We start from the raw sequence: 20458 nt of genomic DNA on the forward strand, positions 1-20458 counted from the left end.
AAATACTTTCAGCTATGTCAGTTAAGAGTTTGGGCTTAGCTCTCAAGTCTTTTAAAACATCTGTACTGTTTTCCTTAGGAATAGTGGATTGTAGATATCCTATACTCAATAGAAAACAGGTATAGCCATATCCTTTTGCAAAACATTTGAACTTACAAGAATCAAATTGGGTACCATTTATAAGCAGTTATCACATTTGCATGGTATCACAAACATACCAGATATTATTTAAGGAGGGGGGGAGGTTAATTGGACTACATATTTTGTATTTGAGCAATACTATTTCTGTGTGAAAGTAATCCAAATTAGTACAGAATTTCTTTCAAGCACATGCAGACAAATCGAGGCCATTTTCAACTGCAGATCTGAAATTCCTGCAATTATCATTACAAACTTTTCTTGGGCATTTCTGGGTTTTTTTACATTTAACATTCTTTGCTATACATCTACACCTACACTCATTTCAGGCTAGCAGTATACTGGAGCTAAAGCTAAGCAGACTTTTACACCTTCATTTTCCACAATTACTACAGAATTAAGCCATTTAATAGGCTTTTCTTTGCTATTTTATTTATCAGATTCCTCTTTACATTATTTCTGGAACACTAAGGAAACATTTGTAGTCAAATTTTTTTTGGCAGTACAACTATATCTTATATTACATCAATTTCCTTCTTGCACTTTAAAATATTTCTAAATTGATCGTTGTGATCATGTGAGTACATGTGTACCTAATATACACATCCTCCTGACAAGCCTTGGCATGCTTACAAGCATGGAATAAATATTTGCATCTCAAAACCAGTTGTAAGCCATTTATTTCCAAGATTTTAGTTCATCTTTGTATCTAAGCTACTTATGCCTGGGAAATTATTTCTCTGCTGTGCATTGTGAATCATGTTTAACAAGAATAAATTTTTCTCATTGTTTTTCTTGCTGCACATTAACTTAATAGCCTACTGCCTGGTAAATGTGTATTAAGATTTCAGGCAGTAAGTAGATGTTTCAGTCTCTTGATACAGCACTCCCTTTAATCAGAGAATCATAGAATGTCATCAGAATATTTCTAATGTGCTGTACAAAATACATTTACGTAATTTCTTGGTGAGCATTTTCAGTCCTTGCTTTTGGGTTTTGTAAAATAGTTCTGCTCCTGGCAGGTACACTGTCTCTTTGCAAATATTGGCAGCTGCTTTAGCCTTTGATATTTCCTTGTGCAGCCCAACACACTGCTCCCTGTTGTTAGTGTATGATCACTGTCTTTGACAGACTGCTTCTTGGACCTTTTAACTTCCATTCTCCTCTGCCCATTTTCATTGTTGTTTTTTTCCTGGGGTTTGTTTAATATAATCCAAGCTAATACAGGCTTTTCCCCTTCCAACACTTGGAACTTTGTTGGTTTTATTTTGCATCCTGGTGCAGTTTGATTTTTGTTCTCTAAGTTTAAATAGGGGAATTCCACCTATGTTTTCCACAGTTTTGGATGTCAGCATCCTATTGAAAGACGTCCTTGGATCAGACAGGCTCTTCCCAACATCTTTTTACTCAGTTGTACTGTAAGCACTTTAACTGTATATATTTCTTTCTGGAAATTTATTTCTTTCTGGAAATTCCAGTGTTCTTTGGTACCTAACTGACCTTTCTTAACTTTCCTTGTATTTTTGATAGATACCTTTTTTAACAAATGCATTACTTCCTTTTCACATGGTTCTCTGGGGAGCTCAGGATGAGACACAACTCACACCTGAGCATCTCCAATTTGCCTGCTACAGTCCTGTGGAGTTTGAGACACTCAGGGTTTTTAGTTCCCTCTCCTCGTATGCAGCTTCTTGACACACTCTTTTTCCTACTCTGCTGCTGGCACAATTGCCTGTGCTTGGCTGCCAATGAAGATGATGCCCCTGGTACCAGGCAGTGCTTTTCCATGGTAGCTAGAATGAAGTCAGAGTTGGTGGCTTAGAGTTAAGAAAAGCCCTTAATAAGAAAATAACAGCTCTGCTGGCAGGGCACCACTGTGTCTCTGTGCCTCTTGCCACAAGGTTTCCTCTTTCCAGGGCAGGTAGGAGGGCCTGGCATCAAGGCGATGAAGCACAGTATGTGCTCCTTGAATGGACAAAAGCCTTTCATCTGCAGGGCTGCAAGACAGGCACTGTCCACCATCACCATGTTCGCCCACAGTAAACAGAGGCCAAGCTATTGCAGATCATAACATTAATGGATCAGGTTGTCGTAGCGTTTTTTTGCACCAGGGTTTCAGCTTCTCCTGAGTGAAATGTAAATCTTCCTGTAACACCATTTTCCTTCTTTCTAGATCAAATTGTTCATTGGTTTAAATCTATTTTCATGAGCTTGGGCCACAGACTCTTTTGAATCTAAAAGGACAGATTTCTGAAGAGGACAGTCATAGTTTTCTTTATTTCTCAGTTTTCTGTGAAGTTCATATTGTGTGTGTCAGAAACATTCAGTCCTCACCCTAAAGCATTTAATATCTTCACTTAGACTATGGTGTGAAGCTGAAAGCGTGTTCAGGCTTGGATAGAGAGAGACAGAAGGAGACAGGGAGATGATGAAACAGCCACTGTGGTATGCCATTGTTTGACCACTTGAGAACTGTATGACCTTTTGAGTTTATTCAGAAATATTTATAAACATGTGAACATAGTGAACCATTTCTCTGCTGTCAAAGCTTATTGTGTGGTTCAGGTTTTTGGAAGAGACCTGAGTAACATTTGTTTGCGTTAAAGAGACAGTTCCTCCTAGCTACCTTAGCACCAGTGCACACATTGTGTAGTCTTTCCTGTAGAGCATGACAAGAAACAGCAACTCCAGTAAGCATAAATGGACAGAATTTTCTGTCCCTATCATGCATTCTTAAAATAAACTTGGTTTGGTCTTGGATTTGTTTTTCCGGGAGGCACAAGCAATTCTGCAGAACAGCTATTCTAGAGGATGGAACAGAAAGTTATGTGTGTTATGACTGGGAAAGCAGAGGGTTAACCAGGAGCCCTGTGAGAGAGTGATGGACAGGGTTGACAAGTGAAGGGCCCAGGGTGATGTGAATGTAAGGGAACATAAAATCAACAACAAAGGGTTAGGCAAGGTCATCTCAATTGCCTACAGGCAATTGCATGTCAGTAAGGAAGTGCCTAAATGGGAAAACCCACCAGCAAGCCAGTGTGCCCCCCCACAAAGTGCAGGTATGCATACAGCATCGGGACTGCACATGAGGAATCAGATATCTTTGTGAAGCTTTTAGGGCTGTGACCATTTAGGGGTCACAGAGACATAGTGGAATGGCCCACATGGCTGGTGTGCTCCAGTGGGGGGATACAGGCTCTTAGGGAAGGACAGGCCGTTCTCTGTATGACAGAACAGTCATGGAGCATGACTGTTGAGTGCATGGAGCTTTGCCTAGATGGATGATGAGCCAACCAAGAGCCTATGGATAAGGGCTATAGAGCTGAAATGTCTGGATAACATTGTAGTAAGTGTCTGCTATAGGCCATCTGAACAGGAAGAAGTGCTAGGGAGAGACTGATGTCATTGTGATGCCACTTGATTATCATTGAACAATCATTTGGATTGGGAGAAGTGGCTCAGGAGTAAACATCAAATATCACTCCTATCTTCAAAACAGGGGAGAAGGAAGACCTAGGGAACCACAGGCCGGTCAGCACCACCTTGATCCTGGGCAAGGGGATAAAAAACTAATCTTGGAAACCAGGTTCCCTGCAAACATCAGGACATACTATTTTACCGTGGGGATGACGGAGCACTGGAAGAGTTTGTTGGTTGAGGCTGTGGAGTCTCCATTCCTGGAGATATTCAAAAGCCATCTGAATATGGCTTTGGGCAACCTGCTGTAGGTGACACTGCTTGAGCAGGGAGGTTGGACAAGATGACCTCCAGAGGTCCCTTCCAGCCTCAACCATTCCATGGCTTTGTGCTTACGCAAGGGCTCTAACAGCTGACTGAAGATGGATGTTGACTGCCTAATCCAAGGGGAGTCTTGGCTTTACTGCAATAAAACAGTTAAAAAATCAAGTAAATTACAAATTTCATTAGTATCAGTCCTTTCAAACTGGAGATACAGTAGACAAGTAGCTGCTTTTCTTTATTATAGCAGCAATCTCTGAGCTCTAATCATAACAACTTAATGATGACTTTTTAACTTTTTCATAGTTTTAATGGATATGTTAAAGTGCCTGGAGTTTGAATGGACAGCACTGTCTTCCAAAGCCACAGAATGCCACAGCTAGGCTTAGTTACTGCATTGGGCAATGTCCTCTGTCCACACAAAGATGCCTATTGAGGATGCTGGAAGTGGGCACAAACATAAAGGAAGCAATGTTTTAAGACAAAAGTTTTCCTTCAAGCCCTATGATTAATGCATGGAAGGACTGGAATGAATACTTGTAAGAAAGAGCAATCAACTCATAGATTTGATTCACATAAAATACAGTCCCATAAGATATTTGCTTTGTTCATTCAGATGATAAATACATGAGTAAAAATTCTCAAGTATTGAACAGAGTAAAGGGATCAAGTCATTGTGCCTTTTCTGTGATACAGATCTGACTCTTCTTACAAGAGTTCCTCTATGGGTTTGTTTGTGCTGGTAAGATATGAGGTGGAAATACTTGTTTGCTCCAAACTGGATTGACACTAGCAGACAAGACATCAGTATCCTTGAAATTAACCCATATGTTCATGACCTATTTGAGTGGTGTTTGTAAAATGAACTCACCAAATTTACTTAAGGTCCTTTCCAACCCTAACTATTTTATGATTTATGCTACCAGTTCCTCAGCCAATCAGATCCTGAAATTGTATGTTTTGACCTTTTTCTTGTAACCCCCTTAAAAACATCTGGAGATTTTGGGGAAAAATCCCAAACATTTTAATCAGGAAACAGAAGAATGACTTGAGACCCTTGACAGTGTTTGCACAAAGTTTCTCCAAAACCTGAGGAGCAGCATGGTAGAAAGCATGAAGGAGCTTGTCTGAAAGATGTTTAAGTTGGCCATAGAGATTAGAGGCAGGAGTTGGTATCTCATTAATGGTGAAAGGTAATTAGTAAGGTGGGGATAAACAGCAGAATGCCTTGAAAATGAAGGCATATAGCCAATGTTTGGTGTAATTAGAAGAGTATATGCCAGAAAAGGGCTCAAAAAAGAGAGAGTGGATTGTGTGTTGTCAACCCACCTGCAAGAAACAAGATTTTGGGCAAGTCCCCAACAGAGTTATCCTGTAATTAAATTAAGAAAAATGGCAATGTCTTGGGGCTCTATAACAACTTCTCCACAATCTTTTCTCAGCCCTAGCAGCAGAGGAGTTGTGAGCATGGCTGCCTGCCAGAAGAATGGTGCTCACTGCTCCTCACCAGCAAAACCCCTGTAAAGGTTCTGCTGACACCTCAGCAGGGAACACACACCAGCTACCAGCCAGTTGGGCAGTTGCTTTGCTCCTACTCCACTCACATTGTTCTTTGTTCTCTTGTTCCAGATAAGAAGTGGAGGTACTTTTCAAAGTACCGCTGACATCTGCTCACCACAAACGTACCTGTACTACCACAAATGAAAAGTACTTAAAACATCCGTTTCCCTCAGTGCCACTTTTTCTCTTAGTTCCTCTTCACCTATTTATTGCTTAGGAAAAGAAAAAAGGAAGAAAAATAATCAAGATCTTTAGCAACAGATCAGCTACTTTAAAGTCTACAATCATACCTACACTATGCAATTCCTCTGCAGATTTTGGACACAGTGAAGACCATCATAGGTTCTCCTTGACACTTGCTTCTCCTCCAATAGACTCTTATCAGTGGATCTCAGATCTCATGCTCTTCTCCATGTCTCTCAGTGTTTATTGCTTGTAAAAAATGTGGTGGTTTCTGCCCCTTTGCTCTCTCTTGCTTCCAAAAGGGGTGGTGAACAAACCCAAAGGTGCTAGGTCTGCTGGTGGTTACTAAGTATGTGAGTTTCAAAACAACCTCTGGCTCAGGATGCTCCTGATCTGTGGATGTTGAGAAGCTGGAAGAAGATCTCAAAGGGAAAGAGCACTTTCTTGTGCCCTAATTCTTATACTGTTGTCCTAATCATCCCACACTGGCTGTTGTCTGAGACAGGATGATGGCTCAAAGGGATATTCGATTAGACTCAGCAGGGCAGCTCTGATGGCAGCCCTTCCCCACCTAGAAGAGGAATGCTGCTTCTCCCTCTAGAGAAGCGATAGAGTATTCCCTGGCAAAACATCTGTCAGTCTAACTGCTTTCTTGTGGGAGCCCTTCCCCACCTGGCATCTTTGTTTCTCCACTTGATAGATTTGCAGGATTTATAAGTCCCTCCTGTTGGGAAGCTGTTAGAAAACCTACTCTATTTCTCCCTCACCACAGAATTTTACTGTGAAACTTTCAGTCCTTTGATAGAAAAGAGAGATCAATCTCCTACATCCTGGTCAGATAAGTAAGAAAGTAATGCTTATGGTAGCTTTGTGTCTGTCCCACACAGGAAACATTTACTTTTTCAGAGAGATCCTCATGAGCTTTCTGCTGGTTTAAATGAATACCAAATAAATTTAAAGATCAGAAAGGAATTATCCTGCAAAAGTCCTGTCCCTCCAGCCTGATTACCAGCTTTAGGAGTGTCTGTGTTTAATATGTGGAAACTGACTGCAGTGTTCACATCTGGTGGCAGTTAGCTCTGTAGCTTCATGATCTGCTACTGCCTAGAACAGGAAATTTCACCTGAAGTATTCTACCATAACAAATGAGTGCTCCTCCTCTTTTTCTCTTACTCAAACAGGGGCTTTCTTGCATTATCAAATTACATTTGTCTTACATGTGTTTGCGTCTGAGCCTAAAGTCTTGGATCAAGACACAGAAGACAAAAAGAACACAAACATTTTATCAACCCATTCAGCAAGACAGCCATTAGCTCTTCCCACAAGCATGCAATCAAACCCAACAGTTTCACTCACATCCAAAGACTGCAATCTTAGTCCTCCCACACTAAGAAAAACCCTACAAGAAACTCAGATTTTGCTATCCTTGCTCAATGTCAGAGCTAGAAAAGCACCTGGGATTGTAACAACAACCTGAGTGCTAATCCACTAAAAGGAGAGTTGGTCAAATCATGTGGCTCAGGCCACTTGCAAAAGCAACTCCTCCCTGGATTTTGGGTTTGTGTATATCTGTTTCTGCTCAGTAATTGTTACTCTAATACACTCAGTAGCTTTGTCTCGGGTTTTAACAGTCTAATTTCAGCCACAGGACTTCTGGAACAGGCACCAGGTTTTCTAAATGCTGAGCCTTCTGTTGTCTTCTGTTTACAGAGACAAGTTCCAGGTAAGATATTTTCATCAATTGCTTTACTGAAGAACCTCGAGTTTCCTGATGGGGTTGATTTCCTGGATGAATGCATTCTGTAGCCATTTGTTCTATTTTTTTTTTTTCAAAGACAGATGAAAGGAAACCCTGTGTGCTCCTCAAGGGGATGTTTTTGAATGTGCTTGCCCAAGTGCATGGTTACCATAGCTCCCTGCCATGGCTGAACGGTGCTTTGCCTCCCTGAACTTGACAAATAGATTCTTTTTAATACTGAATGACTTTCTACAATACCATGCTGGTCTTTTCCCAGGATTAGTTTTCAGCCACAGCAATAAGAGCAGAAATATACATATATATGTATATTGTTTAATAAAGAAACCAAAGGCAATAGAAAACTCCAGGCATGTTTCTTCCAGAACCCAATCAAGTGCAGCTGTGTTATTACAAACCTGTGCCAAAAGCCAGGGAAGGTGTTTGGAGGAAGGTGCTTTTGAGCATGCTCAGTAGCAGCATTGCCTCTAGCTCTCCTGAGCTCAGGGAACTGGGAAGATGGGTCAAGAGACCACCAGTGGAGCAGGCAAAGCTTCTGAAGAACAGTTCCCAGCTTTGTATGGGTCAGCCTTCGAGGTGCTGCCTGACATCCTCCTTGCACCCTGGGCACCGCAGCCTCAGCATCACTAGATCACCTAACCCCGTCCCAGCACCTCCAACCTTGCTTTCTCTGAGCCCCATGCTCCCCCATTGCAGAGGGGGAAAGGTACAGAATGGACAGTCAAAAAGGTTGTTTGAGGAACAACTGCTGTGCCTCCTTCCTGATTCCTGTTGTTGCCACCTCATCAAAGCACAGAGTTCAAGTGAATAAACACAGGAGAGTAGTAGGGCTTAGACCCCACACTTCATTTTTGGTGTTAAGAAAGCCCATACTCAGCCAAAGAGTTAGAAATGCTTTCATACAGCATGGACCACTCACTCTGTCCTCTTGACAGCCACTCAGCTCCTCTGCTAGCCTCTTCCTTCGAATTTGAGGTTGAGATCACATTTGATATCTAGTTACATTCCTGACAAACTCACACATCAATCTGGCCCTCTTTTAGCATCTGCAAAAACCATCTATTGTTCTGCTGTGGCCCTCTGCTACCATCCCCAACAAGTCAGGCCAAAAATACCCAGGTACTTTGAAGAACAGTGTTAGTTGAGATGTAGTATGTGTAAAGAAAACCCAACAAATGGGTTAAAATCTTTTATGAATGAACAGGACTTGGTTTCTGCCTCCAAGGGTAGGTTAGAATCATTGTTCCCTTCAGAAAGGGAACTAGTATCCAATGTAAATATTAGGGTAAAATGAAGAATTTATTTCATGGCAAAAGTTAATGAGCAGGAAGACAGAAAAACAAAGGGGCAATAAGCAGCCTTCAGAATTTAAATGCTCTCTGATTTTATAGTCATAACTTATGGTTAATAAGGCATCAACAACCTTGTCATGAGCAATTACTCGCTTTATGGTAGATTAGAGTGTGTCCCATTACACATCACTTCGTGAAGAGAGCGGGACCAGAGGCAGACCCAGGCTGTTTCTGCCCAGCATTCAAAACTTCAGTGTGTGTCAGTCTACAAAGATATCAGTCCTAGCTTTCAGTAAGTAACACCAAGTAATCACCACAGGAACAGTCCTGTCCTGTGACTTCACAGTTCAGGTCACTTGTGAGTGACAATACTCTTCATGAGCACTCTATCCAATTCCCACTGCCTCCCACGGAGTCTTCCCATCCACTGCAACTGAGGCTAAATAGACTTGTACAGTATTTGGGAATGTGCATTTTCAGGCTTCTGGCCATTCATCCCTAAAGTGTTTCAAGATACAATATATAAACATCTTTTCCCCCCCCGCCCCCCCCCCATTACTCTTACCTGCCTCTGGAGAAGTACTAGCTGCTGCGAACAGATCATACTTGTTGAAACAGGCAGCACAGTGACAGGAAACCCAGGAGTGCAATCTGTAACATTAATGCTGTAATACTAAAAGCTCTTCAGTGCTAAGCAGCAAAGGGATTTTAGCTTAAGGTGAAAGTTTCTTGTTAAAGAGCATCTATCCCATGCTATTACAACAGTTCATTCCTGCTCCCAGGCTTTGCCAAGCTGGATTGCAGAACTCTTCACAGCAGATCCTTTCCTGGGAGTAAAACAATTTTACAAAATGCTAAAATTGCTCTCAGCTTACTTTAAATTGTAGTTGCCATCACATTTTGCTATCTTCAACTTTGACCATTTGGGAAAACACCCTGGAAGTTTGCAACGGAAATAAAAATCAATTAATTATCAACTAATCGTGACACAAAATTGAAAATGACTGCTTTGCATTTGAAATTAATCCAGTCTTTTTCAGATGAAGACAGCATTTATTCAAGTGTCCAAGTTTACCTTAATAGTGGAAAAACAATTTGCCTCCATTATAATACTTCCGAGGGGAGAGCTTCATTACACATAGAATAGCTACTCTCAGTTTTTCATGGCTAGTATTAAGTCTTCAAGAGCAAAGTACGGAACAAAAACCTGTATTTTTCTTTTCTCATGTTTATGCTGTTCATGAGCTGGTTTTTGTAGATCAAGGGGTGGGGGTTGCCCAAATCAAGGAAGCCAACAATATTAAACCAACTGCTGAGCTTGTGTTTGTGCTAACTGAAGCCCAAAACCCCACTGCATTAGGACCAGCTCTTGGGAGAAGACACAATTATTCTTAGTAATCTTTTAAAAGTAATCTTCTATATGGGATACAAGGAACAATTTTCTTCTAATTGCCATACCAGTAATTATTTTAACTCAGTTGTTGCATGATTAAGATGAGAAATACCAGGTATAGGTAAGCAGCAGAGGCTTCACTAGAACTGAGCAAGTGTCCACACATCGACTGCCGAGTCAGTGGCGTGCACAGACTTCACATCACCTTGTACTCCTCCACTTCCAGTAAAACACCTAAAAACTGACAGCCACACATCTGGTTTTCATACCTGGTCTTTTGCACAGCAATTCACCTTGACAAGTAACAGAAGTAAGTTACTTGCTGGCAGATGTGCCACCAGGAAGCATTACAGAGAAGGGATGAAGCAGACACCACTTAACGCTGTTGCACTCAAGAGAAATACTCCTGTGCTCCAGGGGGGCTACCTGGCAATTGCCTAGTTGACCATAGTTGTGAAGGAGAGCAAACAAATGATTTCAGAACAGTCCTTTCATAAAGCACAAGGTCACAATCATCATGGATTTCTGATTAAGTTTTATCTGTTTGATTTAGTGGCACATTTCAGAGTTCTTGAGATTTCCCCCTCCCAGCTCCTAGGCGAAGATCTTTTGAATTTCTTTCAATTCTTTCCTTCAAAGACACAGTGAAACAAGGCACAGTGGGCTTGTTCATGCTGCTTACAAAGGCAAATCACTCCCACCTTCTAATCAGTACTGCTCCTTCCTCCAACCCACTGAACCACAAACCTAAACTCCCCAAAGACTTCATGCATTTTAGTCATTGTACGTATATAAACTTGTGCCAAAGAAGAACCTGTATTCTTTGTTTTCACATACGTTATTTAGTATTAAGCTGTATTTATGAATCTTGACTGTGCTTTAGCAACTTGGCAAAGTCACTTCTGTGCAGTGTGATTTGTTACCCTATCCACCCTTGCATTTTCTGCAGAACAAAGTAAGAGGGGTTTACCAAACAAACCAAAAACCTGCACCAGAAAGAATAAGGAAATGTGATATTTTTATTTGAGAATTAACATGATATTTAGGACATTAACCTGAGAATTCCAGCAAGGTTTTTCCAGTGGTTTTCTTCCTTTCCTCCTTTGTTGTGATCATGGGGTTCTGCTCTGCCCTACTGTAATTTCTCCACAACAGCACTCAGAAACATAGTCCTTGTATAGCAAAATGTTATACGTATACAAAGACCAAACAAACCTGTGCAGGATCCATGGTAATTTATGCACATGCAGTTAACTGACAGGTGTTGCTTGCACACATTTGTATGAGTAACCACCAGTTTCCCAATCAGTCCATTTGAAAACTTTAAGCTCCCTTAAAAATCATTTCAGAAACCATCACTACATGATGGTTTTCTACAATATGGGTGGAAATAACACGGTTCATTCAAACCAGGTGCCACATTTGCCACAGATTGGAAGCTAGCTATCGGACAGCAGTGCACATTATGTCTTGAAGTTTGCACAGTATTTGTCCTCAAGGATCAAAGGTTCTCAGTGCTTTCCAGCTTATGACCACTCTTTTCCACCCTCACTGGGGCTCAGTGTTTCTGCTGTTGTCAGGGGATTATGAAGGTGTGGAGAGACAGCAGCTCAGAATGGCATATAAACAATTTTAGTAGAGAAGAGGCTCTGCAGCCAGCTTTCAGGAATTAGGGACATCAGCTATTGTCAGGGTCAAAAACCATAAGGAAAGTCAAGCATTTTTGATTTTTTTTAAGCTTGATATGAATAAAAATATAAAATAAAAAAACCCACAGAGAAAACCCCTCCATAACTATTCAGCTTTAAGAAAGCAAATTACAACGCCTTACTTCGTACTGCATAAGGGTATTAAGTCTCTTACAGGATTCAGCTCACTCTTTGACACCAGGTGCCAGCACTTCTAAAGAGAACACAGTCCTTTTCCATTTTCGGTAATTTCTCTCATGTTTCACTCCTGAAGACTGAATGCAAAGGTAATGATAAGAATACATTCTACCCAACTTATTCACACTCCCATTAATTATTTGCTATACAGAAAACACAGTTTATCACCCACAGACTGCTGGAATGCAGGATTATGAGAACTTAATAAGATCAAGTTGTTAAATTCCAGGTTCTTCTTAAGGAGAGAGGCACTGTCCCCAGCAGTGGGCTATAGTAGCAGAACTGCTCTTACATTTTCTATTCAATTAAAAGATATAAATTAAGAAACTTATACGTAGACTGTATAGTTAGAGAAGCCAGAGTGGTTTCATTACCTTTAATCAGAAACTCTAGTTTCAAACTGTGCTGTTGTCTCATTGTCCCATCACACACAACTACTACACAAAGCAGACAACTACTCCACAATTACTGGAAGGCTGCTATTAGCTCCTCTTAAAGCTGCCTTTTCTGTTACACTGCAGATCTGGTTTATATCTTGCTATTTTCACCTTACAGACTCAGTCTTAAGCTTATGGCCCATTACTAACAACAGTAGTATGGTATACTTCATATAATATAATATAATACTACATCATTACCATCTTCCAGTTGAACCACCACTACCCCTGACCATCTTGGTAGCCCTCCACTAATCTTGCTCCAGGTAGTTCAGATCTTTCTTGAACTGGAGAACCCAAAAACTGGACACAGTAATCTGCACCTGGTCTAATACAAAATGCCAGACACACCATCATAAGTACTATCAATACTCACCGTGCCTTCTGTTACTCAAAGATAACTGCAATATATTAGCTATTCCAGCGAAGCTCTTACTTCACTTGCTCATTCTCTTAGCTGGGATACTGCTTCTACTCAGTAGGAGAACTCTAATGAAAAATGGTCAAGTGTCTAAAGGGTGGCACATGAGAAATACCTACTTGTTATGGCCTGACTCCATAGGGCCATAGAAGCCTATAGTTGTCAAAGCATACAGAACCTGAAGGAACTATCTAATGGCTGGCTTCAAACAGCTGGAAAAATTTAAGATGTCACCACAAGTGTGTGTGCTTATACCTCTGCAGTCCAAATAACAAAGCAGAAAAGAAAGCTGCCTTTTTCTTTTTAACCCAGGTAACTCCACATTGTCTAAGAATGTAAAGAAATCGCTAATATATTGATATTCCTTCACCACTGAGCAGGAGGGGGGCTAAAATCTCAAGCGGTTGATGATGGTGGTAAGGTAGAACCAGCAAGTGCTTAACTATACCAGCTATAACTAAGAAAAAAAGCGGAAATTTCACCCATTTTTGGCTATTTAAGCATCTCCCTCTAAAAGACCAAGTTACTGTGCTGAAGTGCATCAGCAGTTTAAATATCAAAATTTACAGTACGTTGCCCACAATTAAGAACCCTAAAATTCAATGCTTAAAGTGGTCTGAACAAGTGTAATGATCTTCTACTTAAGATGGAGGGAAAACCAAAGCTGCCAAAGGCCAAATTTGAGAAGACCTCCACATGCCTTTTTACTCCCCAGTCTGTATAACCAGTGATGCATTCATGCAGACCCCTCATTCTCAGTTCTCATCTTCTTCTTCTTCTTCCATCTTCTGCTGGGAATGAACAAGCTATGAAGCACTTTCATCACAGCTCGCTGATTCCTCTTCCTTGGAGGCACATCTTTTCCTCTGCTTGACTATCCTTCCCAAAGCCAATTAGAAAACTGCCAACTCATCCTCAAGACCCTGTATCCTAAAGATTTCTTGAAGATCTGGGACCTTGCACATGCACTCAAAAAAAAGCTCATAAGGAGGTGGAAAACTCAAAATGTATTTTGTTGTTCAAAGTGCAGCACAGGAACACTTTGCTATCAAACTCACTGCTCTTCACTCTACAGGGCAACAGGCTGAGTCTTTCAGCCTGGTCAGTGATAAATCTAGGGAGAGAATTCCGTTTCATGGACAGCCCTAGTATGAGCTCTACAGACACACACCCAGCGCACACCAGAAATCATCCGTATGTTGGGAAAAGCCATACAGCTCATGGTGATTGACCACGTCTGAAAGACAACTGTGTGTGCATGTAGGAAGGGGGATGGGGTCAATGCACACAGGGCTGACAGACAAAACTGGAGAAAGCAGTATGAAATTACTTAAAGAATCAGAGGAACATTTGGGTCAGAGGGGAGCTCAGGGGGGTCTCTAGTCCACCCTCCTGCTCAAAGCTGGCTGAGCTGCAAGGTGGACCATGTTATTCATGGCTTAATACAGCCTTCTCTTGAAAAGCTCCAAAATAGAGACAGAGCAATCTCTCTGGGCAACCTAGTCCATTCTCTGACTAAGGTCTGAACTGGGACCTTAGGAGCTAAGGTCCTAAGGGTGAGATTTTTCTTCCTTACTTCTTGACAGAACTTGTCTCGCTTCAAGTTATGCCTGTTGTATGCCTCACCCTCCCACCAAGCACGCCCTGAGAACAGCCTTGCTTCACCTCATTCTGCAGCTTCTCCAAGTTCAGCTACGTGCTTTAGCATCTTTGATTACAAAAGTAGTCTGGATATCCACAAGATGAGCAATGTCTGTGTTTTCAGTGAGATGCAGCAGAGGTACAAGTGAACTGACCTTGAAGAGGCTCTAGGAATAGTTAAGAGTTGTTAGAGAGCAATTTAGGAGTCAATAGTCACCCTTTCAAAACAAGAGGCTTACTTCTCATTACTTGCAGTATTAGTATTTTAAATAAGAATATCCAGACAGGCAACCTTTAGCACCTCAGATCAAGGGATAAACAATCAACCTTATTAAACCAACAAACCAAGTTTATTTATAGAAGTCTGTACAATTGTGATGAACTATGCTAGGACACCAGTGAAACAAAGCAAACAAATCTCTCCCTCTCTAACAAGTGGGAGGTGTAGTCACTCACCTTTACATGCACTTAAAGGAAAAAAGATACAGCTTTCATACACAGTTCTGTAACTATTCAAGAGTAATTTCTTGATGTATTATTCTTGATATAAGAGGTTTGCATGGTAATTTACTGTTACCTCTCTTAAAACCAGTATTTCATCATAATCCAGAGATTTTGAGAGGGTAAGTGGCAGTTTCATAGCTGCAGATAACCACGATTAATTCATCATTCAGGTCTGCATTCTTAACTCACTGCTCTGGTTATCTCCACTAAAAATTACTTGTAACACCGTACGGGTCTCATTGACATTTTGGGTGTAGTACAGCCTATTCTTGTGTTACCAAGTGTAGAAGTTACCTAAACCCAATACATCAAGGGCAAGCATATTAAAAATATTGACTTGGAGTTAACTTTTCCTTTTGAGACCACCTGTCACTGCGCCTCAGTGCTCTGAGGCATTTCTGTGGTAAAAGCAGTTCCTGATTTGGCATTATCTCTGCACAGCATTGCAGAGTGATTGTTTGGAAAACTGGCTATTGCAAAATGAGTTTAGGTATTTTTTTATTACAAATCTGTAACATCATTGAAGCTGTTGGAAAAAAAACCACCAAAATCATATCAAATGCATATGTACACAGTGAATCATGATGTCTCCTATGAAGTTGGTATGGCAGATTCCATAAATTCACTCTTAAAAAGTTAGAAGTACATATACCTGAGCCTACTACAACTCCAGAGAAGCTGCTAAAATAGGCCACCAAATAAAACAGTCTATGCTTACATATTTACAGAATAACCCACATGTGTCCTAGAAACATGGACTATTCAGTAAATAAGTACTGGAGGACTTCGGATTATTTGTTTACATGGTAGGTAAGAGCTGCTTCATAGGTTTTCTTTTTATACACAGTTCATAGTATCAATCTGCACACAATTACATGTTTCTTTAAAGCTACTGTTAAAAAAAAAAACTGGAAGAGAAAGTTAAATAAGAACTAGATTAAAGTTTCATTAAGAATCCAACAAGAAAGTATCAAACACAGGTTTAAACACAACCAGTGAATGATTTCAGAAAAACAGTAATGCTCTGACACAAGAAGAGCATCAGCATTTTCCCTCTTCAGGGTCCCCCAGAAACATTCCTATCCAGTTCAGTGCTTAAGTTATTAGATACGTACTGGCCTGAGTAGGAACAAACACGTGCTTGCACGCTTACCTGAACGAGGGCCTCTAACCTTTTAGACTTCTAATTCTCTTTTAATTTAGTTCTTAGCCCCATATATTCAGTTGCATCTTGTTTGGAAAAGTTCTTTGTTAAATGTCACTTATATTTACACTTTGATTTTCTAAATTTTTTTTTTTACACCTGAGTGATAATTTAGCTGTCACTTTGTGTCCAGTCAAACATTCCACAAAGCCATACAATTCCTGTGCTAGCGTTGCACTCTTGTACCAGTTTCCATATGAAAAATGAGCATCAGCTACCTGTCATACATTACCCACTGACCTTTCTACTATGTCCTTATTGTATCCTTCCCCTTCCACACAAAGTGATTTTGTTTGTTCATTTGTTTATAGAAGCCCTGTTTCAATGGTTCACAAAGCACGAAACAAAGTGAGCTGGAGCCCAGTGAAGGCATGATGACTTACAAATGCATTATACTGGAGGCTTGGAGAAGGAATTAAAGCCCAATCAATGAGCACCCCAGGGCCATCCCAGAAAAAGCTACTCCACTCAGTTACAGCTGGAGACTCCAAACGTGCTATAGATGACAAGTCCCACATCAAGAGCTGCGTGCCTCTCTCTCATCGGTTACGTGCAATTAAGAAAGGGAACATGAAGTTAAACAGCTATTATCAGCCAAGCCGTTTTAGTAAGAAGAATCACATTTAATGAGTTTCTTTCTTGCAATTTCAGATGCTCGAGTACAGCTGGTAGAAATTCAAAACAGCCGTAAAGAACTGTGACAGACGGATACAAATAGTACTGCAGCTTAAAAATGATAAAAAACACCTGAAAAAAAGTCACACGACCCTCCCAAAAAAATTTACACTTTGAACCTAAGCCAGTTTTTGAAGATTCCCTTCTCCAAAGCTAGGATGAAGGAGGAAGAAGAAGAGGAAGAAAGTGCAGATGACCTTCCAGCCGCAAAGGTCTTGCGCCAATGTTTATTCATCGTGCCTGTGGTGGTATCTGGGGGAAGATCACCAAGTGCCGATTCTGCAACCACCAAGACATTCCTATGGAAATCCAGACCTCAGGCTAATACTGAACACAGAGTGGACCAACGAGCTGCATCAACAAAATAAAAACAAAACTCAAACTAAAAGAGATGGGAAGACCCCAAATAGCACAGATCCACATTTGTGAGGGGGGCAGGAGGAAAGGGCAAGAAGGGAGGTCTATACAGTAAATAGTTGAATGGTTTATGTTACAGATGACTGGCAGTTTTAAAGAGTCTCTTCCCAGCTCCATTGCTGCTCCAACCCAGAAGGAAGAACTGAAAAGTGAGGAAGAAAAGGTAGGACATCGCCATGGAGCATGCAGGATCAGAAGCAGCAGAGTGGGCATGCTCAAATTAGCCCCCGCCTCTTTTTGTAGTCCTCCAAGTTCAATGATCGCCGAGGGGCACCATCTTTTGCTGGTGGGGCCTTGGAGGTGATGGCCAACGCTTTAGATTCTGTTGGGGATAAGAAAAGAGTGAGGATCGAAATACATGTAAACTACAGGCTTTGACTTGTTGCTTTTGCTAACAACTTCACCACAAAATCACATATAAATCAGGTTAGACCTTCAGTTAATACAGGCAGTATCTGGTAGTTTATTTTCATAGGTAAAGCATGTGCAATTTTGAATCTGCTAATCCAGCTTTCTGCTGATAAGCATACTTTCTAAGAAAACTACTCTATAGCACACCGAAATCACAATACAAACAGAGCCTTCGGGGCCTTTCTGGGATCTTTGATAAATCCTTACCCCATGAGAATAGCAAGCACAAAGACAGATAATAAGCAGAGAGAAGTAGAACTTCATGTCTACAATGCACATTTTAACCAATCCCCAGGTTTTTCCGTTAAGAAAGAAAACTGCACAAACCAAAATGCCCAAATGGGGTTCTGAGAAAAACACCCATGCTTAAACCTCTAGCTAGACTGTGTGTCTCTCATCCTTCTCTTTTCAGTCCCTTTCCCACTTTTCAGTGTCCTTTAGTGCCTAATGCCTAGCATCTGCCTGCTAACTCTCTGAAGTTCTTAACTCTCACTGTCTGCTTTAGGAAGTCTCCTACCTCATTCTGTAGTCTTACGCCCAGAGTTCCAGTCCTGACCTAGTTTGGAAAGACAACCTCTCCTACTCTCCCTTCTTCACAAGGCTTTAAGTCTTTGTGCATTCTCACAGTACTTTCTAACTTATCCTCCAAGAAACTTTACAGCTCTAATCCTTCTAGTAATGTGAGAAGGAATAAGCCTCATGAGTCAAATTGCACCCCCATGCTCTCCCTTCACTGGAAAACAGCTCAATAGGATGAGAGGAAACAGTCTCAAGCTGCGCCAGGGGGAGTTTAGTTTGAATATTAGGAAAAATTTCTTCACCAAAAGGGTTGTCAAGCATTGGAAGAGGCCACCCAGGGAAGTGGTTGAGTCACCATCCCAAGAGGTACTTAAAAGACATGTAGATGTGGTGCTTAGGCACATGGTTTAGTGGTCCACTTGGCAGTGTCAGGTTAATAGCTGGACTCTATGATCTCAACGGTCATTACCAACCTAAATGATTCTACTGATACTAAACCATTCTTGACACACATCATAGAATCATAGAACAGTTAGGGTTGGAAAGGACTTTAAGATCATCTAGTTCCAACCCCCCTGCCATGGCCAGGGACACCCCACACTAAACCATGTCACCCAAGGCCTCATCCAACCTGGCCTTAAACACTGCCAAGGATGGAGCATTCACAACCTCCCTGGGCAACCCATTCCAGTGCCTCACCACCCTCTCAGTAAAGAACTTCTTCCTTAGATCCAATCCAAACTTCCCCTGTTTAAGTTTGAACCCATTACCCCTTGTCCTGTCACGACAGTCCCTAATGAAGAGTCCCTCCCCAGCATCCTTGTAGGCCCCCTTCAGATACTGGAAAGCTGCTTGGAGGTCTCCACGCAGCCTTCTCTTCTCCAGGCTGAACATCCCAGGCTCTCAAAGTCAAGATCACAAAGAGAAAGGGTCAGCAAGTTTGTGCCTGTAAGCATGCCATCACTCCCTGCCCAGCATTTTGGTTCCCCTAAAATTTTACTTCAATACTATCTGCAACACCAATGTTAGGGAACAGTATCCACATAGCATGTACACAGATTATGGAACAGGACATCAGAAACCCATTTCTGAGGACAGATATGCTTTGATTAGACAAATTAACAAAGCAAGTATCAAGGTAGGTATCAATGCTTATTAAATACAATACTCTTGTCTGCTCCCCAGAGATTATGCAAGTCTGTAGATACACACTGTAGACTGGAAGAATACATCAGGAAACACTCATTACCTTTCTCCCTAGGCATTTGGAACAAGGATATGGGGATCTACAAGCTTTCATTGACACACAATACAATTGTTCTCATTTTCTCAAAGGATGTCACTAGCACATATCCACTCCTCAGTTCAAGATACTCATCAAGACAATAAACATGGAGTCTTTGTTCCTATTTTCAAAAGCCCACCAAGGATTTTGAAAGAACTATTCTGGAAGAAGTGAGCTCTACCATTATGAGCTGGACAATCACACCCCAAATTCAGCAGGAACACCTACCTGAACTGGGAACCTGAAGATCAATCTTTACATCAAAGTCATGCACTTTGAAAAGATCTTCTGAGAGGTCACTGGCTGATTTAGAGTTCACATCTTTATCCTTCCCTTGACCCTGAAATAAAAACTACAGATAAGTCTCCAGTCTTTACCTGACCAGAGAAACAGAGACTAAAAAAGCTTTTTCCCCACTTCTGTCACAAACACACTTAAACACTCTTAGTTTAGCTTTCATATCGCTAGAGAAATACAATTTTCTTTCCCCAAGAAAGAAAAAGCTGCTTCTTTTCTATGATAATGATCTGCAGGATACCTATTTCTAGCACTGGCATGCACATCTACTATTAGTCATACGCTTCTAGAGAAAAATGATGATGGGGGAGAAATGTAACAGAGACAAAAATGGAAACTTGCCTTACTCATGTCCTTTGGAGCATCTGGCAATACACCAGACCCATATTTTGCATTAAGCTGGGCAAGAATGGCAGCTTGGACAGCAGGATCTCTGGACTGCAGAGGGGAAAAAAGAAAACAAAAAATGAGAAGAGAAAGAAGGAAAAAAAATCATTGTATTTAAATCCACAAAAACTAGACTGTCATTTTGTTAAAATGGCTCACATCTATGAATCTAGAACCATAAGAGGCTGTAGGTCAGTTAGCCCCATCTTCAGGATCTGAGACGCAACTGAAATCATCCTGATATCTGTGTAATGTAACAAACTAAAAGCTATTCTTCAGAAAGTCTTTCTATGGGAAAATGAGAAATACTTTTC

The 20458-nt window shown here is 41.0% G+C and overlaps 1 protein-coding gene across 1 annotated transcript in view; it reads right to left on the reverse strand.

Annotated features, from left to right (window-relative positions):
• Window positions 1-14816: 14816 nt before the first annotated feature.
• Window positions 14817-20458, reverse strand: part of RTF1 (RTF1 homolog, Paf1/RNA polymerase II complex component) — a 35295-nt gene continuing 29653 nt past the window's right edge. The window contains exons 16-18 of the mRNA XM_080619072.1: window positions 20100-20195; window positions 19689-19800; window positions 14817-17567 (exon numbers count right to left, since the gene is read on the reverse strand). Of these exons, the coding sequence (XP_080475198.1) occupies window positions 17461-17567; window positions 19689-19800; window positions 20100-20195 (315 nt within the window). The 3' untranslated portion in view covers window positions 14817-17460. The remainder of the gene's footprint in view (window positions 17568-19688; window positions 19801-20099; window positions 20196-20458) is intronic.

The sequence above is a fragment of the Psittacula echo genome, assembly GCF_963264785.1.
Source record: "Psittacula echo genome assembly, chromosome: 5".
Classification (NCBI taxonomy): Eukaryota; Metazoa; Chordata; class Aves; order Psittaciformes; family Psittacidae; genus Psittacula; species Psittacula echo.